This window comes from Lissotriton helveticus, chromosome 3_2 (assembly GCF_964261635.1).
Source record: "Lissotriton helveticus chromosome 3_2, aLisHel1.1, whole genome shotgun sequence".
NCBI classification, from domain to species: domain Eukaryota; kingdom Metazoa; phylum Chordata; class Amphibia; order Caudata; family Salamandridae; genus Lissotriton; species Lissotriton helveticus.
The window spans coordinates 27209251-27228099 of NC_136062.1; the positions used below are offsets into that span (position 1 = coordinate 27209251).

Here is an 18849-nt window from a genome sequence, read left to right on the forward strand (position 1 = left end):
GTACCACCTCCTGTTGATGTAATGAAGGAGTGGCCACGGAACCAGTCCACCTCGGGCCGAAAGCCCCCTCTGCAACCCAAGGGCAGACCGCAAGGCGGACCTCTTATAGGGATTCCACCCGCCGGACCCCCGTCCCCTGCTCTCAGCCCACATCTTTATTGTGCTGCCAATGCAGTCGATCCTCAAAATTAGCCGAGTTAATAAGGGTCCGGATTGGCCTCACCAGCGTCCCCCAAAGCAAGCTCCAGCCACAGGCACTGTGGGGGAGAGCTGGGTGTGTGGCAGAGGAGGCACAGAAGCAATAATAATAGTAAAAATAAAAAATTTTGTACTATTATTTTGAATAATAATACAGTCAAATACAATTAAACATATATACTTCGAAATACATGGTCTATATTTTGGACCACAATACTTCGCTAATTAATACCTTTATATCTACATTCTAAGCGAGTAAAGTCATTATTTTGGTTGTTGATATATTGACAACTATATTTATTTACAATTTTCGTAGATGTTCTATCATACAACAGCATAATTGCTAGTCTTTGATGTTGGAAAATGTCAGTATTTTCAAAGGTTTCTCTTCTATAACAGAGCCAGTCTGCAGGACCTTTTTGGTCTGAATGCACACCACAGACCCTTCGCCTTGGGGATGTGCTGCTTTGGTATTTCTTGTTAAACCAAATGTTATTTCACAGATGTGTCATATGAAATCGTCAGTCAAATCACATTAATCTCAACTCACTTATTTAAATACAAATGTGACTAAATAGTAAAACGTGCCTCTCAAATTCAAGATTACTTGTATCTTTAAAAAAAATACTATCAGTCTTCCTTTTTTAAAGTAAAAGACAACAGATTCAACATGTTTACTTTCCATACACTTCCACTGATGCGGTTGAATGGTAAATTCCAGTACAAAAAGTAGTTTCCCTTGTCAACAGCACCTCAGGCAGACAGTCAAACAAATCCGCGTCAACTGACCATTTCATCTGGGACTATATCTGAATAGTTTTCAATGAGACTCAGCCTTTTCTAACAGACAGTGGATATGAGTCATTCAAGTTGGTTTAAAGCCCACAATGGAAGTAGAAAATGTCAGGAAATAAACATGAGCCACTCACCTACAAATGCTCCAAATTCTACAATGTTATCTTTTTCTTTAGTAGCTTTAGTGTGAGTTGTTTCCTCCATCTTCGCTGCAGAATCACCTAGAAGTTTGGAACTAGGCTGAGAGGGAGTGCTAACAAAGAATTTAGCTGTTGGAGAGGATGGCATCAAATCAATCGAACTGCTCAGCTTCTGAGTTTTGGAGAGGGATTTTGAAATTTCCATATCCTGAAGTCTATGTCGAAGATGGGTTGGTGAATGATCACCGGAGAATAAGGCACTGCCTGAGGAACCAGCTTCAGGAATGTTCACTTCTTCACGGCTTGAGATTTCTACATGCCCATCTACCGCCTTTTTACTTTGGGCATCTCTTTCATTCTGAAGTGAAACATTTAAAATTAATGCATTGTTGGTTTCAGGTCCCCCGTGTGGAAGGGATCCAAAGAAATTTCCAACACTTTGTTTTTTTCTCATGGAAGACCTCAGAGGGCCATCATCAACAATATTTTGCCCCAAATGTTTTGAAATGCTTAATTCGCGGGTAATCTCATTGTGGACCTTACTAGCTTCTGAAGCCTTCTGTGCAGTTAACGTTTTCAGGGTGTCCACAGTAAGGGCAGATAGATCTTGAAGATGCCCAATTTGAGAATCTAAAGAGTGCAATGAACGTTTGATATAGTTTACTCTGTCACCAACTTCTTTTATTTGAATGCACATCTGCTCAACCCTAGGTAGACAAAAATGATTAGAAATAGTTAATAAATATTTTAAGACTGTATGAAAAATTAAGAGCATTATAATTGTATAGCGATCACTGAAAGTATTTCATTCAAAAGAAGCTACTTACCTGGCACATTTACTGCAAAGGAACTTACAAATCTTCTACAGCAAGTTTTGTACGGGATACTAGAAATCCGTACAGATTGCACAAGTTTTAGGTTTAAAGTATTTTATTGCATCATTGAAAACAATACAAACAAATGAATACAGTCGTCTCGAAAAAGGTAGAGCATAGTTTCGGCTACAGGAGCGCAACCAGCGTGCAAGGCTTTGCAATTATAACGTCCATCAGAGCATAGTGCCGGGTGCGTATGCGGTGACGACAAGTGCAAAAAACCAACACCCCCTTTCCCAACTCCCCCCCTCCCATCCCACCCTCTGGAACCCCTTCCTCCCTCCCCCCGTACTGCGCCAAAGTCGCCCTCCTGCACCACCCCTGTAATGTGCCCACCCCTCCCGCTCGTCAATCCTCCCAGGTAAATCAGGCAGATGGGGTTGTCAGGGATGTTAGTCGTAGCAGCCGGAGATATCGGGGACAGGTAAGTTCTTTGAATTCCGACTTTAGTAAGGTATGGAATGGCAGCCACAGCTCTTCAAACTTATCCACCTCCCCCGCCACCATAAGGGACAACTTCTCCATTCCCAGGACATGCCACAACCTATGTAACCAACCAATAGTGGTGGGGAGCGTGGTGATGCGCCAGTAGATGAGTATGTTCTGGATCGCCGAGCCCAAGGCAATCGCTATCTGCCTACCCTTCCTAGACCTCAGAGGGTACATCAGTCCGTTTGGCAATCCCAGCAGGACGTAAGCGGGGAAGCGAGGCAGTTCAATGTCAAAGCACAGATCAATCTCATCCAAGACCTCTTTCCAATAGGGACTCAATAGGGGGCAATCCCACAGAACATGCAAAAGCGTGCCTATCTGTCCACAATGTCGCCAACAGGTGTTCACAATGTTATGATTCATGCCATGCAATCTCTCCGGTGTGTAGTACCAGTAGGTGGATATCTTAGTGAACGTTTCTGTGAGTCCGGCATGGTACGCGGAGTGGCGTGCCCGGTAGGAAATCTGGTCCCAATCTGAGTGGTTCAGAGCTCTCCCCAGCTCCCGTTCCCAGCGCTCCCGCCCGGGATTGTAGATGTGGAAATGAGGGGGCTGCAGGAGCCTATAAAGATCCGAGATAAGTTTGGAGTCCGAGGTGCGCGTCGCTAGCCACTTCTCATAAGGCGTGAGCTTCCGGTCAGCTAAGTCACGTACCTGCGATTGTAGCGCCCAGTGACGCACCTGCATATACCGCATCCGTTTGGTCTCAGGCAGGTGGTATTCCTGCCTGAGATCCTGAAACGATATGACACCATCCAGGCCGTACATGTGAAACAGCGCACTGCATCTGGCCGTCCGCCAGTGCGTGAAGGCTCCGGATTCCATCCCAGGATGAAAGTCCGGATTCTCGACCAGCGGCGTAAACGGTGACGGGAAGGTAGTGAGCTCATGCTTAGCATTCGCGGCGTCCCAGACTCGCAGCAGGACTCGCGTGATGAAGGACGCGTAGAGGTTGGGGGGGCGGTGAGCTCTGCGCAGAAAGGGCACCTCCTGCAGGGTCCTGCCTGCCACTGCCTGGTCCTGGAACAGCCAGTGTTTATCAGATTCCCACCTGCTCCACTCCACCAGATACCGTAGTTGCGCCGCCTGAAAGTATTTGTGAAGATCCGGTATGCCAAGTCCCCCGGACTCGGGTGCCAGTGTGGACAAGGCTCTCTTGAGTCTGGGTTTGCGGCCCTGCCAGACGAAACGCGCAATATCCGCCTGAGCCTGCCGGATCCACCCTTTCGGTGGTCGAAGTGGTAGGGCCCGAAATAGATATAGTACCTGCGGTAAAAGAGTCATCTTCTCCGCGGCTATTCTGCCCAACAAAGACAGTGTTCCCTTGTTCCAGCGGGTCAATTCCTCCTTCATTTTCCTACTTAAGGCTGCATAATTGGCTGTCACCATGGCAGGTAAAGAGGGCGCCAGTAGAATGCCCAGGTAGGGCACCAGGTCTCTGGACCAGCGCATGGGGAAGAGGCCTTGCAGTTCATTTCTCGTGGCGGTGGTCAGCGAGATGTCAAGGGCCGCCGATTTCCCCATATTCATCTTGAAACCCGCCACTGCAGCGAAGGTCTCCAACTCGGCGACGCAAGCAGGGAGCGCCTTTCTCGGGTCTTCAAGTGTCAGAATCACATCATCCGCGTAGAGGCTAACGGTGTGGATATATCTCCCCATCCGAACGCCCTTCGCTTCCGGATTCTGGCGAATCCTCTGGGCAAATGGCTCCATATAAAGAGCGAAGAGTAGTGGTGACAACGGGCACCCTTGTCTGGTGCCCCGCTCTATCACAAATTTTTGGGAGCTACAACCATTCACCCGCACCACTGCAGACGGAAATCTATAGCAGTTGAATAACAGGGCGCGAAATTTCTCCCCTATGCCTATTTTGGACAGTACCCTCTCCAAGTAGGGCCAGTGTACCCGGTCGAAGGCCTTCTCCGCGTCAATCGAAAGAAGCATTCGCTCCCCAGGAATTCGGGAGGCCTTTTCCAGGATATGGACCACTCTCTTGGTGTTGTCTACCGTTTGTCTACCGGGTACAAAACCCGCCTGATCCGGATCTACCAGTCCCGGCAGGTGAGGTGCCAGGCGCGCCGCTAGGATCCCGGTGTACAGCTTGAGGTCCACATTCAAAAGGGAAATCGGCCGGTAGGAGCCGCACTGAGTCCGGTCCTTCCCGGGTTTGGGGATAACCGACACCGTTGCTTGGAGTAAGTCCGGGGGAATAGCTCCCGGCTCAGAGAACGAATTAAATAGGCGCGTCAGAAGCGGCGCCAATTCTGGGCAAAACGTTTTATAGAAAAGTGGGGTGTATCCTTCGGGTCCCGGGGCCTTCCCATGTTTGAGGCGGGAGATAGCTGCGATCACCTCCTCGATCCGAATGTCCCGTTCCAGGTGCTCTGCCTGTTCCGGGGCAAGGGAGGGGAGGTCGACCGAGTCCAAATAGTGAGCCTCGGCTTGCGCCGAGGGGGGCGCGCCCGCATATAAGTCGGCGTAGTATCGGCAGAACCCATCCGCTATCTGACTATCCTCCGTGGCTGTCACCCCATCGGAAACCGATAGCTCCTTTACCCGGTGTTTTTGGTGCGCTGTGCAAAGCTTATTTGCCAAAAGCCGGCCGCACCTATCGCCGCCGGTGTAATACGCATGTTTCAGGCGCAGCGCCGCGTATTCCGCCCTATCCATGTCTAGTGCAGACAGGAGTTTTCGAGCAGCTTTGAGTTGCCTCCAGACTCTGGGGGCCCCTGTTCTCTGATGCACCTGTTCCAGCTCCCGCACCTTGCAAGTAAGTTTGTCCCTTTTGCGCTGCCGTTCTCTATTCTCCGCCGAGGAAACGGCAATAAACTCGCCACGGAGCACCGCCTTCAAGGCGGCCCACTGTGTCGCTCGAGTGGTATCATCATTATCATTGTGCCGCTGATATTCGCTAATCGAGTCCCGTATATGTTTCACTACTGACTGCTTACGTAGTAGGGTGTCCCTGAGGCGCCAAACCCCTCGCGAGGGAGACACTGGCGGTAGCCGGAAAGTGCCCATAACCGGGGCGTGATCCGACAGGGAAAGAACCCCCATGTCCGAGGCCGTGGCTAGGTCGTAGACCGGCCCCGTCACCAGGAGATGGTCTAATCTCGCGTAGGTCTTGTGTGCGTGTGAATAGTAGGAGTAGGCTCGAGTGGTAGGGTGGAGGCGACGCCACAGATCATGCAGGTCGAGGTCTCCCAGGTGGGATTTGCTCAATTGTGAGATCTCCCCCGTTTGCGGGCGACGCTGCGCCGACCTATCTAAGGACGAGTCGAAGACCATGTTCAGATCTCCATCAATAATTATGTGCCTATCCGGGGTGGCCGCGACGTCCTCCGAGGCCGAGTGAAGGAACCGCTCCTGGTGGTCATTGGGACTATAGATCGAGCCAATAGTTAACACCAGACCTCCCGTCTTGACCCTATAAGCTAGGAGCCTCCCTTCCTGTTCCGCCACTTTATGCAAGACCTCCCCCTTAAACAGTCTAGACACCAAGATTGCAACCCCCGCTGTTTTGGTAGCGCCGAAGGAGAAGAACTGTGTCGGGAATTTCGGTGACCTCATTCTGTGGCAGTCTCTGGCCAAGAGGTGTGTCTCTTGCAAGAGACAAATGTCCGCTTGAGTGTTTTCAAGTAAGGACAGCACTGCCTTCCGCTTGACAGGGTTGTTCAGCCCTTTCACATAAAGGGTAACAATCTTAAGGGCCATCAGCGATGAGAGTGAGGGCACAGCGTAATCAGCAGGTCGCGGCCCGGGGAGGGCGGCGCCAGTGTCAACAAAGTGAAAGAGTGGTGCGAGTTCAGAGCAAATGCAACAACAATACAGTATGGTTCTCGTCTCCCTCCCCCCTCCCTTAGAACGACCCCCCAACAGCCCTATTCCACTTCTCCCCGTCCTCCCGATCCCCCCCCTCAACCAACCCCTCAAGCAAGCAACCAACGTCATCGACTCTTCATCTCCCCCTTCCCAGCCCCAGCCTCTCCTCCCATCCCCCCCACCCACTCCTGCCGTCCCAAAACTACCCCAACCACCCTCCCTCCTCATCCCCCCATCTCCCAACTGTGCAACAGGCACCATTGTCCAGTCTAGTCCCTATGGACAAGTCCGTGGAAAGTTAGTTAAGTGGACGTCCAGCCACAACACACACCCCCGCCGCACCCCTACCCCCAGAACCCTCGAACCTGCAAGAATGAAGAGACAATGATGATCTCCCCCCGGAGTACGCTCAGGCAGTCAAGGCCATATCATCATTTGTCGTGTCCCTGGACACCGCATGCACTGCACTGTCCATAGCCGCCCGGATAGTGGGCGAGTCCGGCCGCACTGGCGCAGGTGGGGATCGTCGCTCCTGTAGCGTCTGCCAACCATCTCTTGTGCCGCGTCGACGGCGGGGCGTAGGTGTGTCTCCCTCCGTCGCGGTGATTCCCAGCACTCCGCAGGTGTCCTGGAGGGACCGGAGTTGGTGCAAGATCCCATTCCAACGGAAGATGAGCCGGAAGGGGTGACCCCAGGAGTACTGCGTGTCGTGTTCTTGCAGGAAGTCTGTAGCTATTTTGAACGCTTTGCGCTTTTGCAAGGTAATGGCCGACAAATCCTGGAAAAGGGCCACCGGGTGGCCCCGAAAGCGTAGGGATTGCTGCCGTCGTGCTTCTCTGAGAATCCGCTCTTTCAGGGGATAGTCCGGCAGGAAGGCTAATATTTCAGGAGGTGGCGCCGAGGCTCGGCGCGGCAGGCCCACTCTGTGTGCTCTGTCTATTCGGATCGGGAAGTCTCCAGGTTCGCCCAATATCTCCCTGAACAAGTCTCTCAGGTACGAGGCGACATCGTCCCCCTCCTCCTTCGATGGGACGCCTCGGATCCGGATGTTATTGCGCCTGGATCTATTCTCAAGGTCCTCAGCGTGGGCTTGGAGGTCAAGCTGTTGGTCCTTGAGCCGCAGCACTTCCTGTTGTAGCTGTACGATCTCTTCGTCGCAGGAGTGTCCGGCCTCTTCCACCGAAGCCACTCGTTCGCCTAGGGAGTCGACCTCCCTTCGCACCTCTCGGACCTCTCCGGCCACCTCCTGCTTCAATGTTTGGAAATCATCCCGAAGGGAACTGAATAGCGACTCCAGGAAGGATCTAGTGACTGGAGGTTCCCCTCCCTCTGCTCCTCTGGAAGTGTTCGAGGGGCTCGGGCCGGCTGAGATCTGTCTGGTCTGGGGGCACCCCTGCCCAGCATTTCCGGCAGAGTGCGGTCCCCCTTCTTTCCTCCTCTGTTCCCGGCCATCACGTGTGCGTGGCGGCCCGACAAGTGACACAGTGCCCGGAACAAAGCGCGCGGAAGATCTCCGTGCAGCGAGGCAAACTCTTCGGGGGGCCTGCCCTCAGGGCCACTCCAGTGGGCAGTACCGCCTAGTCAAACTCCTGCCTCTAGTCTCTCAGTGCACTATGAGCGCCGTTCCTGGGAAGTGCAAACATGGGTCACCCCCGGCGCAGTTCAAAATGGCGATGTCCGAAGATGCGAGAGGCGGTGAGTGCAGGGCAGGCTAAGTCCCAGGGGCGGGCTAGCCACCAGCGCGCCGGCCAGTAGTCGGGTATCTCCTCGTCGGCGGCTGCGTCTTCTGCGCCGGGTTAGGGGGGGGCGTCTGTCCGGCGACGACACTTCTCTCGAGGTCCGGGCCTTCAAGCACCGCTACCGGGCCCCAGCTGGCCCACGCTTCTGCACGCGGGCTCCTCGCCGGCCCCTAGAGCCCGGATTCAAGGCCTACCTCCTGTGGCAGTTGTGTCTGTGCCGCCCGACGGCAGCCGCGGTGTCTCCGCAACGCCGGAGGGCTTCAGGGGTGTCTCCCGCCCCGGTGCCCGGCGTCCGCCAGCAGCGGAAAGGCCTTACAGTCAGAGGCCTATTTCCGGTCTCACCCGCGGGCTCGCGTAGCGGTCCTACGCCGACCCACCGCCGCTGGTCCTGGGCATCCAGCCGCCGCGGGTTTCAATGCAAGTCCGTGCAATGTCCGGCAGTGTCCGAAAGCTGCACAGTCGCAGGTCCGCCGGTGGAGCTCCGGCCTCGGGAGCGTTGTGCGCCCCCCGGGGTCTTAGAAGGGGCCGGGCGGACCCGCTCGTCGCCTCCGGTCGGGTCGCGTGTCTCAGCGCCTGCTCCTCGGCAGCTACGCCCTCCACGCGTCCGGCTGCCTTAGTCTCCTGATCGGTGCTCCTCGTGGGTCTTCACCGGAGCCCCGTAGTCACTTCACACGGGACACTCGGTGCTCCGAGTCGAGCCTTGGTGTGCCCCCTGCCTCCGACTTCGATCCCCGTGTAGTTGGGGGGAGATCAGCGTACGTTCAACAGTTCGAGGGCCCTGGATCGCGGGAGCTCACGGACGGCACGTCCTCTCAGCCCGCCATCTTGGCCACGCCCCGATTGCACAAGTTTTAGAACGGATCTGGATTTTGTTTTTACAGCAGTAGGTCCCGTTTTGCACTGTGGCACTGGTGCAGATCCCGCGCAAATCCATTCACGCTCCACCAGATATGACACTGTAGGTCCTAAGGGCACCGCCTGTGATGAATCAGTTCAGGCTAGTTTACATGCTCCACAAAAGCAAGGCGAAAACTGTTTCCAAAGATTAACTAACATTGCTGAATTGTGCGTATCCTCCTTAAATCGGAGAGGCAAGACACGGATTATAGATCTTAATGAAGATAGAGTATCCACTAGACCAAAGACAGAGTAGCCACTAAAAAAAGCATTACTGAAGGATATGTGCCTTGTTTTAGTAGTGGATACTTCTTTCTGCAGATTCGTCATCTATTAAAAACATCAGGTGGGTCCATAGGAATTGATGAAGTGTGAATTAGAAAATTAGCAGCACTTCCCACAAAAAGTGGGCTTTTGGCACTGAATCTGAATCCAAAGAGTAATGCCTTGAAGGATATGTAGAGATGACTAAGGCAGTGCTTCACATATATCAACAACTAACACATGCTACAAAGGCAGGAATAGGCGGCGTTAATATAAAATGAGCTCTGATCCTTGTGAAGTATCCCCATGAGTCAAAGCAGTGCATGCTTTGATGCCAGGCAAAAAACATATTTGAAAAGCTGACTTCCACATGAATTTCTCATCTTTTGCTCCAGCAAAACTAATTGAGATGCTTCCCACATTTTTATTTTTGACCTGCTAATATAGAAACAAAAAATCCAATAAGCATTACATATGCGCAACCGCTCCTGGTCATTGGATGAGTGAGGCTGTGGGGTAAAAAATATATATACTTTTTTGACTAACATGGAATGGGGAAAGCACCTTCAGTAATTCAGATTAACTTTTACTAAGAACTAACTTATCAGCAAAAACAGGGCAAAAGGATATATATTATCAAAGTACCTAAAATGCCCACTCTCCTCAGCAACATTAATGTTATGAGAAAGTCTCAACAAACAAGGATGTAGCAAAAAAGCCAGAACAGGTGTGTTTATGTTGACTCTTCACTGACTAAGGCCAACCCGAATAGTAACACACATTCTATGTTTATCCATCGTATATATTATCTGGAAAGTGTCATTAATACTAAATTATGGCAGTTAAACGACAGGTATGACCACATAGGATGGTGCATAGTTTCTGGTGGACAAATCCAACAAAAAGCTGATCGTCCAACAAGGTGGCTGAATCCTCCTCTTTCAATGGTTGAGAAGGGGTGAAGATGGTGATAGGGTAAAGAACTAAACATTATGGAAGAGAGTCATGACCTTAGGAAAGAAGGCTGCCCAATGAAAAAGGTAGTGTAGGGTGGTTACACTCATGTAATGAGCTGAAGTGATTGCAATGAGTAAGCCAGTCTTCAGAGTCAGAAAACACAAGGAGCAGCTGTGCATCTGCTTGAAGGGCACACGCTTGAGAAACTCATAACAAGTTAAAGATCCACTGTGGCATAACAGTTTGGGAGGCCACATGTGTCAAACCTTTAATAAGCAGCATAACAGGCGATCTGAATTAGTATGGTTGATCCCCAAATTCAAAATGGCCAAAAGGGCTGACAAATCACCTTTAATAGTACCCAGTGCAATGCCTTGCTGGGCCAAAGACAAAATGAACAATAGAATGGCTTGTAAAGAGACCATTTTGTGGATTCCACACCAGAACACAAATTTGTCATGGCGCCCAGTTTAAATTGTCTTTGTGGACGGGCGCCTGGGGGCAAGGATGGCAGCCACCACTTCAGGAGCCAGATCAAATGCAGTTAACTGCTGGGCCTCAATCTTCACACGCTGGGGTCTAGACTACGCAGGGTTGGTTGAAGGCCCATGCCCTGCTGCTGCAACCAAAGTTTCTGTAAGTGGTAGCTTGATCATGCCCTGCTGCTGTGACCAAAGTTTCTGCCAAAGTGGTAGCCTGATCGCATGTATTCATGCAAAAGAAAGGTCTGGGTACCAAACTCTTCTGGCCCAATTCAAAACCACTGCGATGACTTCGGCCTGGTCATTCATTATTTTATTTCAGAACTCGGGGCTAGTGTAGCAGGGACATGAAGCTGTACATGAGTCCTGTGTTCTATTCAAGTCAGACATCTCTTAGCGAGTCTCTTTGCAGAATCTACGAACAGAACAAAAAGGTTGACACTGTGTTCTCGACGGTGGTGAAAAGATCTAGCCGGGGTTTTCCCACTGATGGAAGATGTCCTGCACCACCTTGGGATGGAGACGCTATTCTCTATCTGGCATTCAAGCATCCTGTCAGCTGGTTTATTATCAGGGAAATGCCATGAAACTCCAGCCAACTCAAGAGGCAGAGGCCCTTTTGGCACAGGAACCAGGAATCCACTCTACCCTGCTTTTTGTAGTATGACATGGTGGTAGTGTTGTCCGTGAGAACCTTCAACCGACTCCCCTTGATGGATAGGATGAAGGCTTTCAATGGCAGATGAATGTCACACAACTCCAACAGAATGATATGAAGTCAAGCTTCAGTCGGAGAGCACAGTAATCTGATCTGCACCTCCCGCAGATTACATTCCCAATCCAGTAGTGACATATCCGTCACCACTGTCAGATCTGGGTAGATAATTGAGAGGGGCTTGCCACTGGGCCAAAAGTGTTTGAGCAACCACCAGTGCCGATTTTAAGCTGTCTCTTCCATAATTTAAATGCCATCTGTCAGATTTCCTTGGTGTTGGGACCACTATAACTTCAAAACTATTGCTAAGCCAGCATGTGACACCTGGAATAGTCGACCGGAGAGATACAGGATTCTAAGAGGTTAGGAAGCCTCAGACCTGTGGTTACCAATGTCCAGCCCCATTGCAGCAGAGGGAAGGCCGTGAATTGCAATGTGTTCAGTATAGCCACAATGAATGCCAACCTCAGCGAAGGAGTCAGAATCAATTTCAATATGGTGATTGTGAACCACAATGATGCCAAGAAGTTTGCCATCATCTGTAGGTGGGCTATGACTAATTGGGATGGACTTGCTGTCAACAGCCTGTCATCAAGTAAGGGGAGGATGACTGGTACCCCCTGTGAGAAGTTGGCCTGATATATGATGCTCACTAGTTCTAGTGATCACCTTGTATCAGTCCAAACAACCCTTATGTCGATTGGTTGTAAGTCAACCTTATAGACCAGCTATCCTAATGGTAGCATGGACAAAGCAGTCTTAGGCTAAACTCTTTTGGCATGTGAAGCCAGCTGTTTTACCACAATATAACCCCTTGAATACCAGATGAAAGGACACCACACAGGTTGTTATGAAAATAAACAATATATTTATTAATAACAAACACCTCTGAACTCTTTATGAGATCAGAGGGCTAAGCACATGACAATCTCTTAGGAAAAATACGATAAGTTGCACAAAATTACAATGGTGCCCTAGGGGCACGGCAAACCATATACTAAGTAAATGGAATGTGAGAGTCGATAGAAGAAATGGAGCTGTCCAGAGGCTGCAGGACCGCTGGGACTAGGCTATCCTAACCTTAGGTAAGTAATAGGAGGCCCACGGGACGCGGGTGCAGAGTGTGAACTCACGCGCGGGATGCGTAACAACGTCTATGGACAGTACAGTTCAAGAAAAAGGTAAGTACGGACAATCAGGGCTCGAAAAATGTACTCGCCCGCTCGCAAATGCGAGTCAATTTCTTCAAGGGCGAGTCAGTTTTTAGGCCTACTTGACCGGCCTGGCGAGTGAGATCTGCCGCCGTCCCAACCAGAGTTTTCATGCAGCTGCTGCAGTGCCAGGAGAAGGCTATAGGGGGCAGCATGCTGAAATGATTACGTGAAAATGCGGGAAAACCACAGGTGTTGATTAGCTGATTGCAACTAGGCCTCATCAGGCCGAGCCCGTGTTGCAATCAGCCAATCGGGTGATAGAAGGTATTTGTGCTCTCCGGATACGTGTATGCTACGCAAGTTTACACGCTTCTCATTGGCTGATTACAGTTAGCCTCTGCAAGATATACTGCCAGAGAAGCGTGTAAGCTGCCTTTCCAAGCCCCGGCCTGCACATTCAACCACAGGAAAAGATTTGTGGACGGCAGTGAACTGGCAGTAAACTATGACAAGCACTGGTGGCCGAGCAATGGCGAAGTTTTCCTCCTGCACCCCAGGTGTTGTCATCCAGAGGGGACCTGTAAGTGAAGCTCTGCCCGGGCTCTGAAGTAAGCCACAGCCTGTCAGACAGCTCAGTCTCTCAGGGGAGAGGCCCTAGACGGTAGGTGCGCTTGGATGGGGTCAGTCCGCCAGCCACAGGTTCTGGGGTTCTTGCTCCGATTGTAGTGCTGGGGTGGGAATTCGTGGGCTGTGCAGGAAAGCTCTGTGGGGTGGGGCGAGGCGGGACGGTGGGGCCTACCGCACCTACACCAGCCGTGACTTGCATTGCATGTAGAGTGGATTTTCTCTGAGCCTCTATGTTTGAAAACAAGCTGAATGTCATGCCCGTCTTTTTTTTCAAATGAACTTCCAATGTTTTTTTTGTTGTAAGCTGAGCTTTGTTGTTTCAGTGTGTAATTTCGCAGCCGCCCCTCTAGCATTACAAGGCGGACTATTCCTACCTCTGGCCTCGAGTGTACTAATACTATTTCCCTACACAAACATCTTTGAAATGCTACAGTTTTTTAATTTACTCTCACCGACTGTTAGCTGCGAGCTGCGCATTATGTCTACGCAGCTGGTGCCAAATTCTCTCTTCGGCGCAGCTACTGCTCATTGTAATGCATGTGAGGCTGAGATAGTGAAGCATGTACGTGCACCATTCTGAGCGCTAGTGCAGCTCTACAGACACCAGTAAAGCATGACGCTTAAGTCCATCTCTCTCCTCTCAGATGGCTCCGCTCACCTTGCTATTAATTCATTGGTACCAAAAATGTCAAGCAACTTTAATTTTCTGCAGCCAGTAAAGAAACGTAGCTGCCCAGGAAAAAGAAATACGCGTCCATTTATTGACTCAACTGTGTGTGTGTGTTGTAGTTCTTACTGACAGGCTAAACTAACTGTGTCACACAGGCTGTACTAGAGCTTCAATAGTCGGAGCAACAAGCTTGACACCGCACCGTCAGCCTTGCCTTTCCTGTAGGCTGAATAACTTGATTCCTGTGTCATGGGGTAGCATTCTAAGAACGGTTGCCGCAGCTAGCACATTTCCGGCAATCATCTCTACACCATGAAGTACTTCCCAGTTCCTCAGGCCCTTGTGAGTACGGTCCTTCTCGGTAAATCACTGTAAATAGTGTTCTTTCACTTAATTGTACAGTAGCTGATCAAGCCAAGGTGCTGATGGCTGATCGTGTAACCTGCAAAGGAAGAGAGGGAGGGGGATGTGAGGGTGAGCAAGGTGGGCCCATCTCTGGTTAAGGGTTCCCAGGCTACTGCATCATCTGTTCTCCCTTTGTTCATTTAATTCTTTTATTAAGGTTATGGAGCCTGGGCCTGCATTACAGTCCTGCACTAGTTTATTCTGCTGTGCCTAAAGCACACACAATTATTAGAGTGCAGTGTAAGCAGAACTCAAGTTGTCGTCACAACAGCCTGTTAACCTGCCAGTATTACAAAGCTGTTTATGCTTTTTGGGAGGCTAGGGAAAGATCCTGCAGATGTATGATTCGAGAGAAGTAGCAAACTATCGACAGGAAGAAAAGAAAGGAAAACGAGAAAGTGGTGAAAATAGATTGTGTGTGGAAGTGAAACAGGGTGGAAAATGGGTAAAAGAAAACTTGAGAATGGAAAAAGTAAAAGGGTTAAGGAAGATGGGGAAATAGACTAGAGAAAAGAGAAGAAAAGGACAAAACAAATTTGGAGGCATGGGAAAAAGAGTGAAGAGAGGCAAGGAGAAAGAACAAGCAGTGAGAGATGAGAGATGTGAGGGAAAATGAAGAGTTGGAGAGAAATATTTAGAGCGGTAAAATATCAAAAGGGAAATGCAAAATGCAGACCTGAGAGATAAAGTACAGTGACAAGGGGAAAGCATATGAGTGTGGACAGAAATTTTTAATCTAATAAAACGACTACAAAGAATGAGAATGAAGATTCCTTAAATGCTAAGCTTGCCTTCTCGCACCGCCCCTAGACCAGCCCCTGGCTCCACCGCTAGTGCACAGTTTAGTGGTGGTGAGTACCTGCACCTATTTATTTCCACTTAAAGAACTGTCTATCAATGCGCCAACACCTGGCCCACTAAATGGACACAGGTCATAAAGCATGCCTCTTTATCCGAATGAATTTGCTGTTTACAATTTGGTTTGCCAACATTTTCTTGGGTTGTTGGCGCTGCAAATGTTTTGAAGAAAATTCGTATGCAACCAATTTGTGGGTCGAGTGCATTGATGTTAGGTCGAGTAGAAAATTCTACTCACTCGACCTGCAGGTCAAGTAAGATTTTTTAGATTTGTCGAGCCCTGCCAATCCTGACTAGTTAGGACTAAAACGACTGTGGAACTGGACACTAGGAGAGTCAAGCTACCCTTGAGCACCGAAATGCTCTTGTTACCTCACCCACGGGCTGCGGGTGCATATGTGCGAAGTCGTGTCGGGTTCCTGCGTTGAAGTCAATGGAGCCTGAAAGAAAAGATGCTGCAGGCGACCAGGAGGAAGATGTCCGGTGTGATCCAAGGGTGGATCAGGAATGCTGAAGACCTGAAAGCAGAGGGGACAATGTTCAAAGTCACTAGCCAGTGACTGGAGAGGAACCAGGAAGGAACCAGATGTCGTCGTCGCGATCAAGTGAAGAGTGGACGCTTGACTCTGCAGCCACGTGGACCAGGAGGTGTCTTGGATGACCAGGATGGAGGCACGAGCTGTCCCACGCAGGCTCTCGCTGTCGGCGGTGTTGGTTCCGGATTCGACGTCAACAGGCCTTGGCAAAGGCAACCCACGCGGTGAGTGGAAAAGGCGTCTGGTGCGGACTAGGAGAGTCTGGGGTGCCCCTATTTTGGAAGGGAGCAAGGGCCAGTCTGGAGAAACCAGACCAGCAGTGAAGATTTCAAGGTTCGTCGTCTAGGAGGCCACTAGCCAGCCGGCAAGTGATCAGACAACGCGTCGAGCAGCAAACAAGCAGAAGGGCCCCACGCAGATCTCGTGGATGCTGGAGGGCTGATCTTCGGTGCAGGGGCTGCTCGGGGCTGGGGCTTCTCAATCCCCAAAGCACTTGGTCGAGTTTACCTCGGGAGTCGTGCTGGAAGCGAAGTGTAGTTTCTTTCAAGATGGCCGGTCCCGGAGGGAGGAGCCAGGCTGGCGACCAAGATGGCCGCTTAGGCTCCCGGCTTCGTCGATCTCCTTTCCCCACCACCTTATCCTGTCGTCTATCCTGAGCCCCTGTCATGCCGCCGTATGTCTGAGCAGAGACTACTCCGATTCGCGTGATCCCGAGTGACCTCTGAGCTTTCTAGACAAAGATATGCCGTTCTGGAGCTCGCGGCCTGCACTGGCTTCAAAGCCGGGACCTCGGGTTCTGGGGTTTCCGGCCGCGAATTGAACAACACCGGATGCGCAGTCCCGGAAGGTGACGGTCAACTGAGACGGATACTCCGATTGCCCGTTTTTCATGACAGATACCGCATTCCGACAGCAGCACAGAGCGGACTGAATACGGGGGTGACCCGCAGGCGGTTGTATGTGCCCCGTGCCTCATGAGATCGGGACGGCTGGTACGTAACGCCGGAGGGACGCTTCTGCCCCACGGAGTGGATACCGAGGCGTGCACATCCTGAGTGCTAGTGTGCTTTAAGTGACCGGACAATATTTACGCCTTGTTCCCCTGGGAATATTGAAATGGCTCAGAGGGGCGCTCCGAACAGAGATAATCGGCTCCCTGGGGCTCCGACAGCCGCGAATGTGGCCCGCCATGAAGGTATGGAGACGGCACCTACACTGCGCAAAATCATGGAGGCACTGATGGGATTCCACTCCTCATTGCGCCAGGGACTGACTGCCCTGGAGTGTACCCTGGATGCGCTCACGCTGGGAGGTGCGGATCTCGCTATGATGGATGCGAACACGACGGTAATAGTGCGCACCGAGAATCAGCTTGTGGAAGGCGAACACCCCTTTGTGCTGGAGAAGCGAAAGTTCATGGCAGAGGGTCTCGTCGCTCAGGAGGGGCCGACACGCTGGTATACGGATCAGAACCCGGGAAATATGGAGTGTGGAATGAGTTCAATGCTGGCAAGATCTATGAGAGACTTCTCCTGTGTAAATCCTTATACAGCTTCCGGTGAGATGCAGCTATGGTGTACCGATGGGAACTGCTTGGTGCCAGAGACACGAGAGCTTGTGATAGAAAGACTCTCTGATCATCATAACAAAATATGCCCTGATGGTGCCCGAGGCCCGGTACGCATGGATGAGTCGGAGAGTCGCTTGGGGGGGCGGCTGTTTAGTGCCTTATCTCACGTCATTCCTCCTGTAGCTGGTACTATGATGCAACCCAGATATGGCCGACCGCTTCACTTCTCTGACCCGGATTTTGCTCTACCGATTATACAACGGCAACGAAGTCTCTGGATGGCTTTTGGACCTGTTGGGAATTGCGGTTTCCAGAGTGCTGTGATGTTTCTAATTGTCCTCCGGACTGCTCCGCTGGCATTGATTTGGTACTTTGGCCCCTCTGCGCCAGCAACAATCGGGTGGGGGGGTGTTCACGTTCAAGATCGGGTGGGCCTGGGTTGATCGATAGCAGTCTGTTTCTTTTGGTGGCTGTGCGGTTTTACATCTATGCCGTGGGTCCGTTAATTACAAAATGAAACCCTCATTTCATCCTGTTCTGTAACTGCTCGATCAACATATGTTTATTCTGATTCGCTGCCGGGCCTTGTAGATGTCGGCTGAATAGCTGTGTACAAACGTTTTATAATTGAATCGTATCCTTGTGGTGCGGCCGACTTCCGCGGCAGTGGGCCATGTTTGTAATGTTGTTGAATGCTGTAATAAAGGATTTCAATAAAAAAAAAATTTTTTTTAAAAGATGGCCGGTCCCACGTGTCTCGTCGCACCCACGGGTCTCAGCTGTGCTGCAGATGTGAGTTGAGGTCGGAGAGGTCTGGGAATCCGGGTCTCGTCGGGCTCTGAAGTCTGGATCCTCGAGGGAAGACGACAAAGTGAAGCCGCTGGACGCTTGATGGTGCCTGCAGTTGCAGGGTGGACACTCCTTGCCCACAAGGGAGATTTCTTCAGTCTTCTGTGGAGCAGAACGTCGAAGTCCAGAGTTTCTTCTTGTAGAGTAGTTCAGGATTAATCTAACTTGGAATGGGACCAGCTCCTACCTTTATCCTGCTAAAGGGGGCTGTACTGATGACTTGGTCCCTCCCCTGGGTGGGACCAGGAAGGGGGGTGGTTACACCCCCTATCCTTTGTCCGATTTCGCGCCAGAGCTGGGGCAGGGATGCCCCAGCAACTGGTTTGAACCGGTGTATGCACAGGGCACCTTGTGTGCCCCAGGCATGTCTCATTCCTTTCAGCCTATCCTACCCAATACACAAAATCCTGTCTGGGGTGGTGCTAGCACCTCCCAAGGCAGGAAACCCTTTGTCCAAGCCTCCCTCGCTGGAAGGACTCCCAGCAGCAGGAGGTCAGACTTGTGTCTGTGGTGGCAGCATCCATTTTGTGATGCCAAGGCTCGAGTTAACTTTAACCGGGGTTCACAGTTACATACATGTCGTGTCCCTCTAGAAGGGTGGAATGCTACCCTCGTCGCCAGAATTGGCGAGGGGGTAGTATTCCAATTCGTATGACACCTTACTCGACATGTTTTGATAATGTTATACCAGAGTTAGCATTTAACCGCGAGGTTGATAATGCACTTAAGAGTATATGATATAGCGTTATCATGGAACAGCTATTAGGACTTGGTTCCGCAAGCTGCAGACGGGCTCAGCTCATG

At 50.9% G+C, this 18849-nt stretch overlaps 1 protein-coding gene and 1 long non-coding RNA gene across 2 annotated transcripts in view; one reads left to right on the top strand and one right to left on the bottom strand.

Moving 5' to 3' along the window:
* The window catches only part of LOC144826435 (transient receptor potential cation channel subfamily M member 7-like), a 2236140-nt gene that overhangs the window by 837253 nt on the left and 1380038 nt on the right, over positions 1-18849 (bottom strand). The window contains exon 26 of the mRNA XM_078684762.1: positions 1128-1840. Coding sequence (XP_078540888.1) covers positions 1128-1840 — 713 coding nt within the window. The remainder of the gene's footprint in view (positions 1-1127; positions 1841-18849) is intronic.
* The window catches only part of LOC144826437 (uncharacterized), an 871719-nt gene continuing 865805 nt past the window's right edge, over positions 12936-18849 (top strand). Inside the window, exon 1 of the long non-coding RNA XR_013609822.1 lies at positions 12936-13191. This is a non-coding gene — a long non-coding RNA (uncharacterized LOC144826437). The remainder of the gene's footprint in view (positions 13192-18849) is intronic.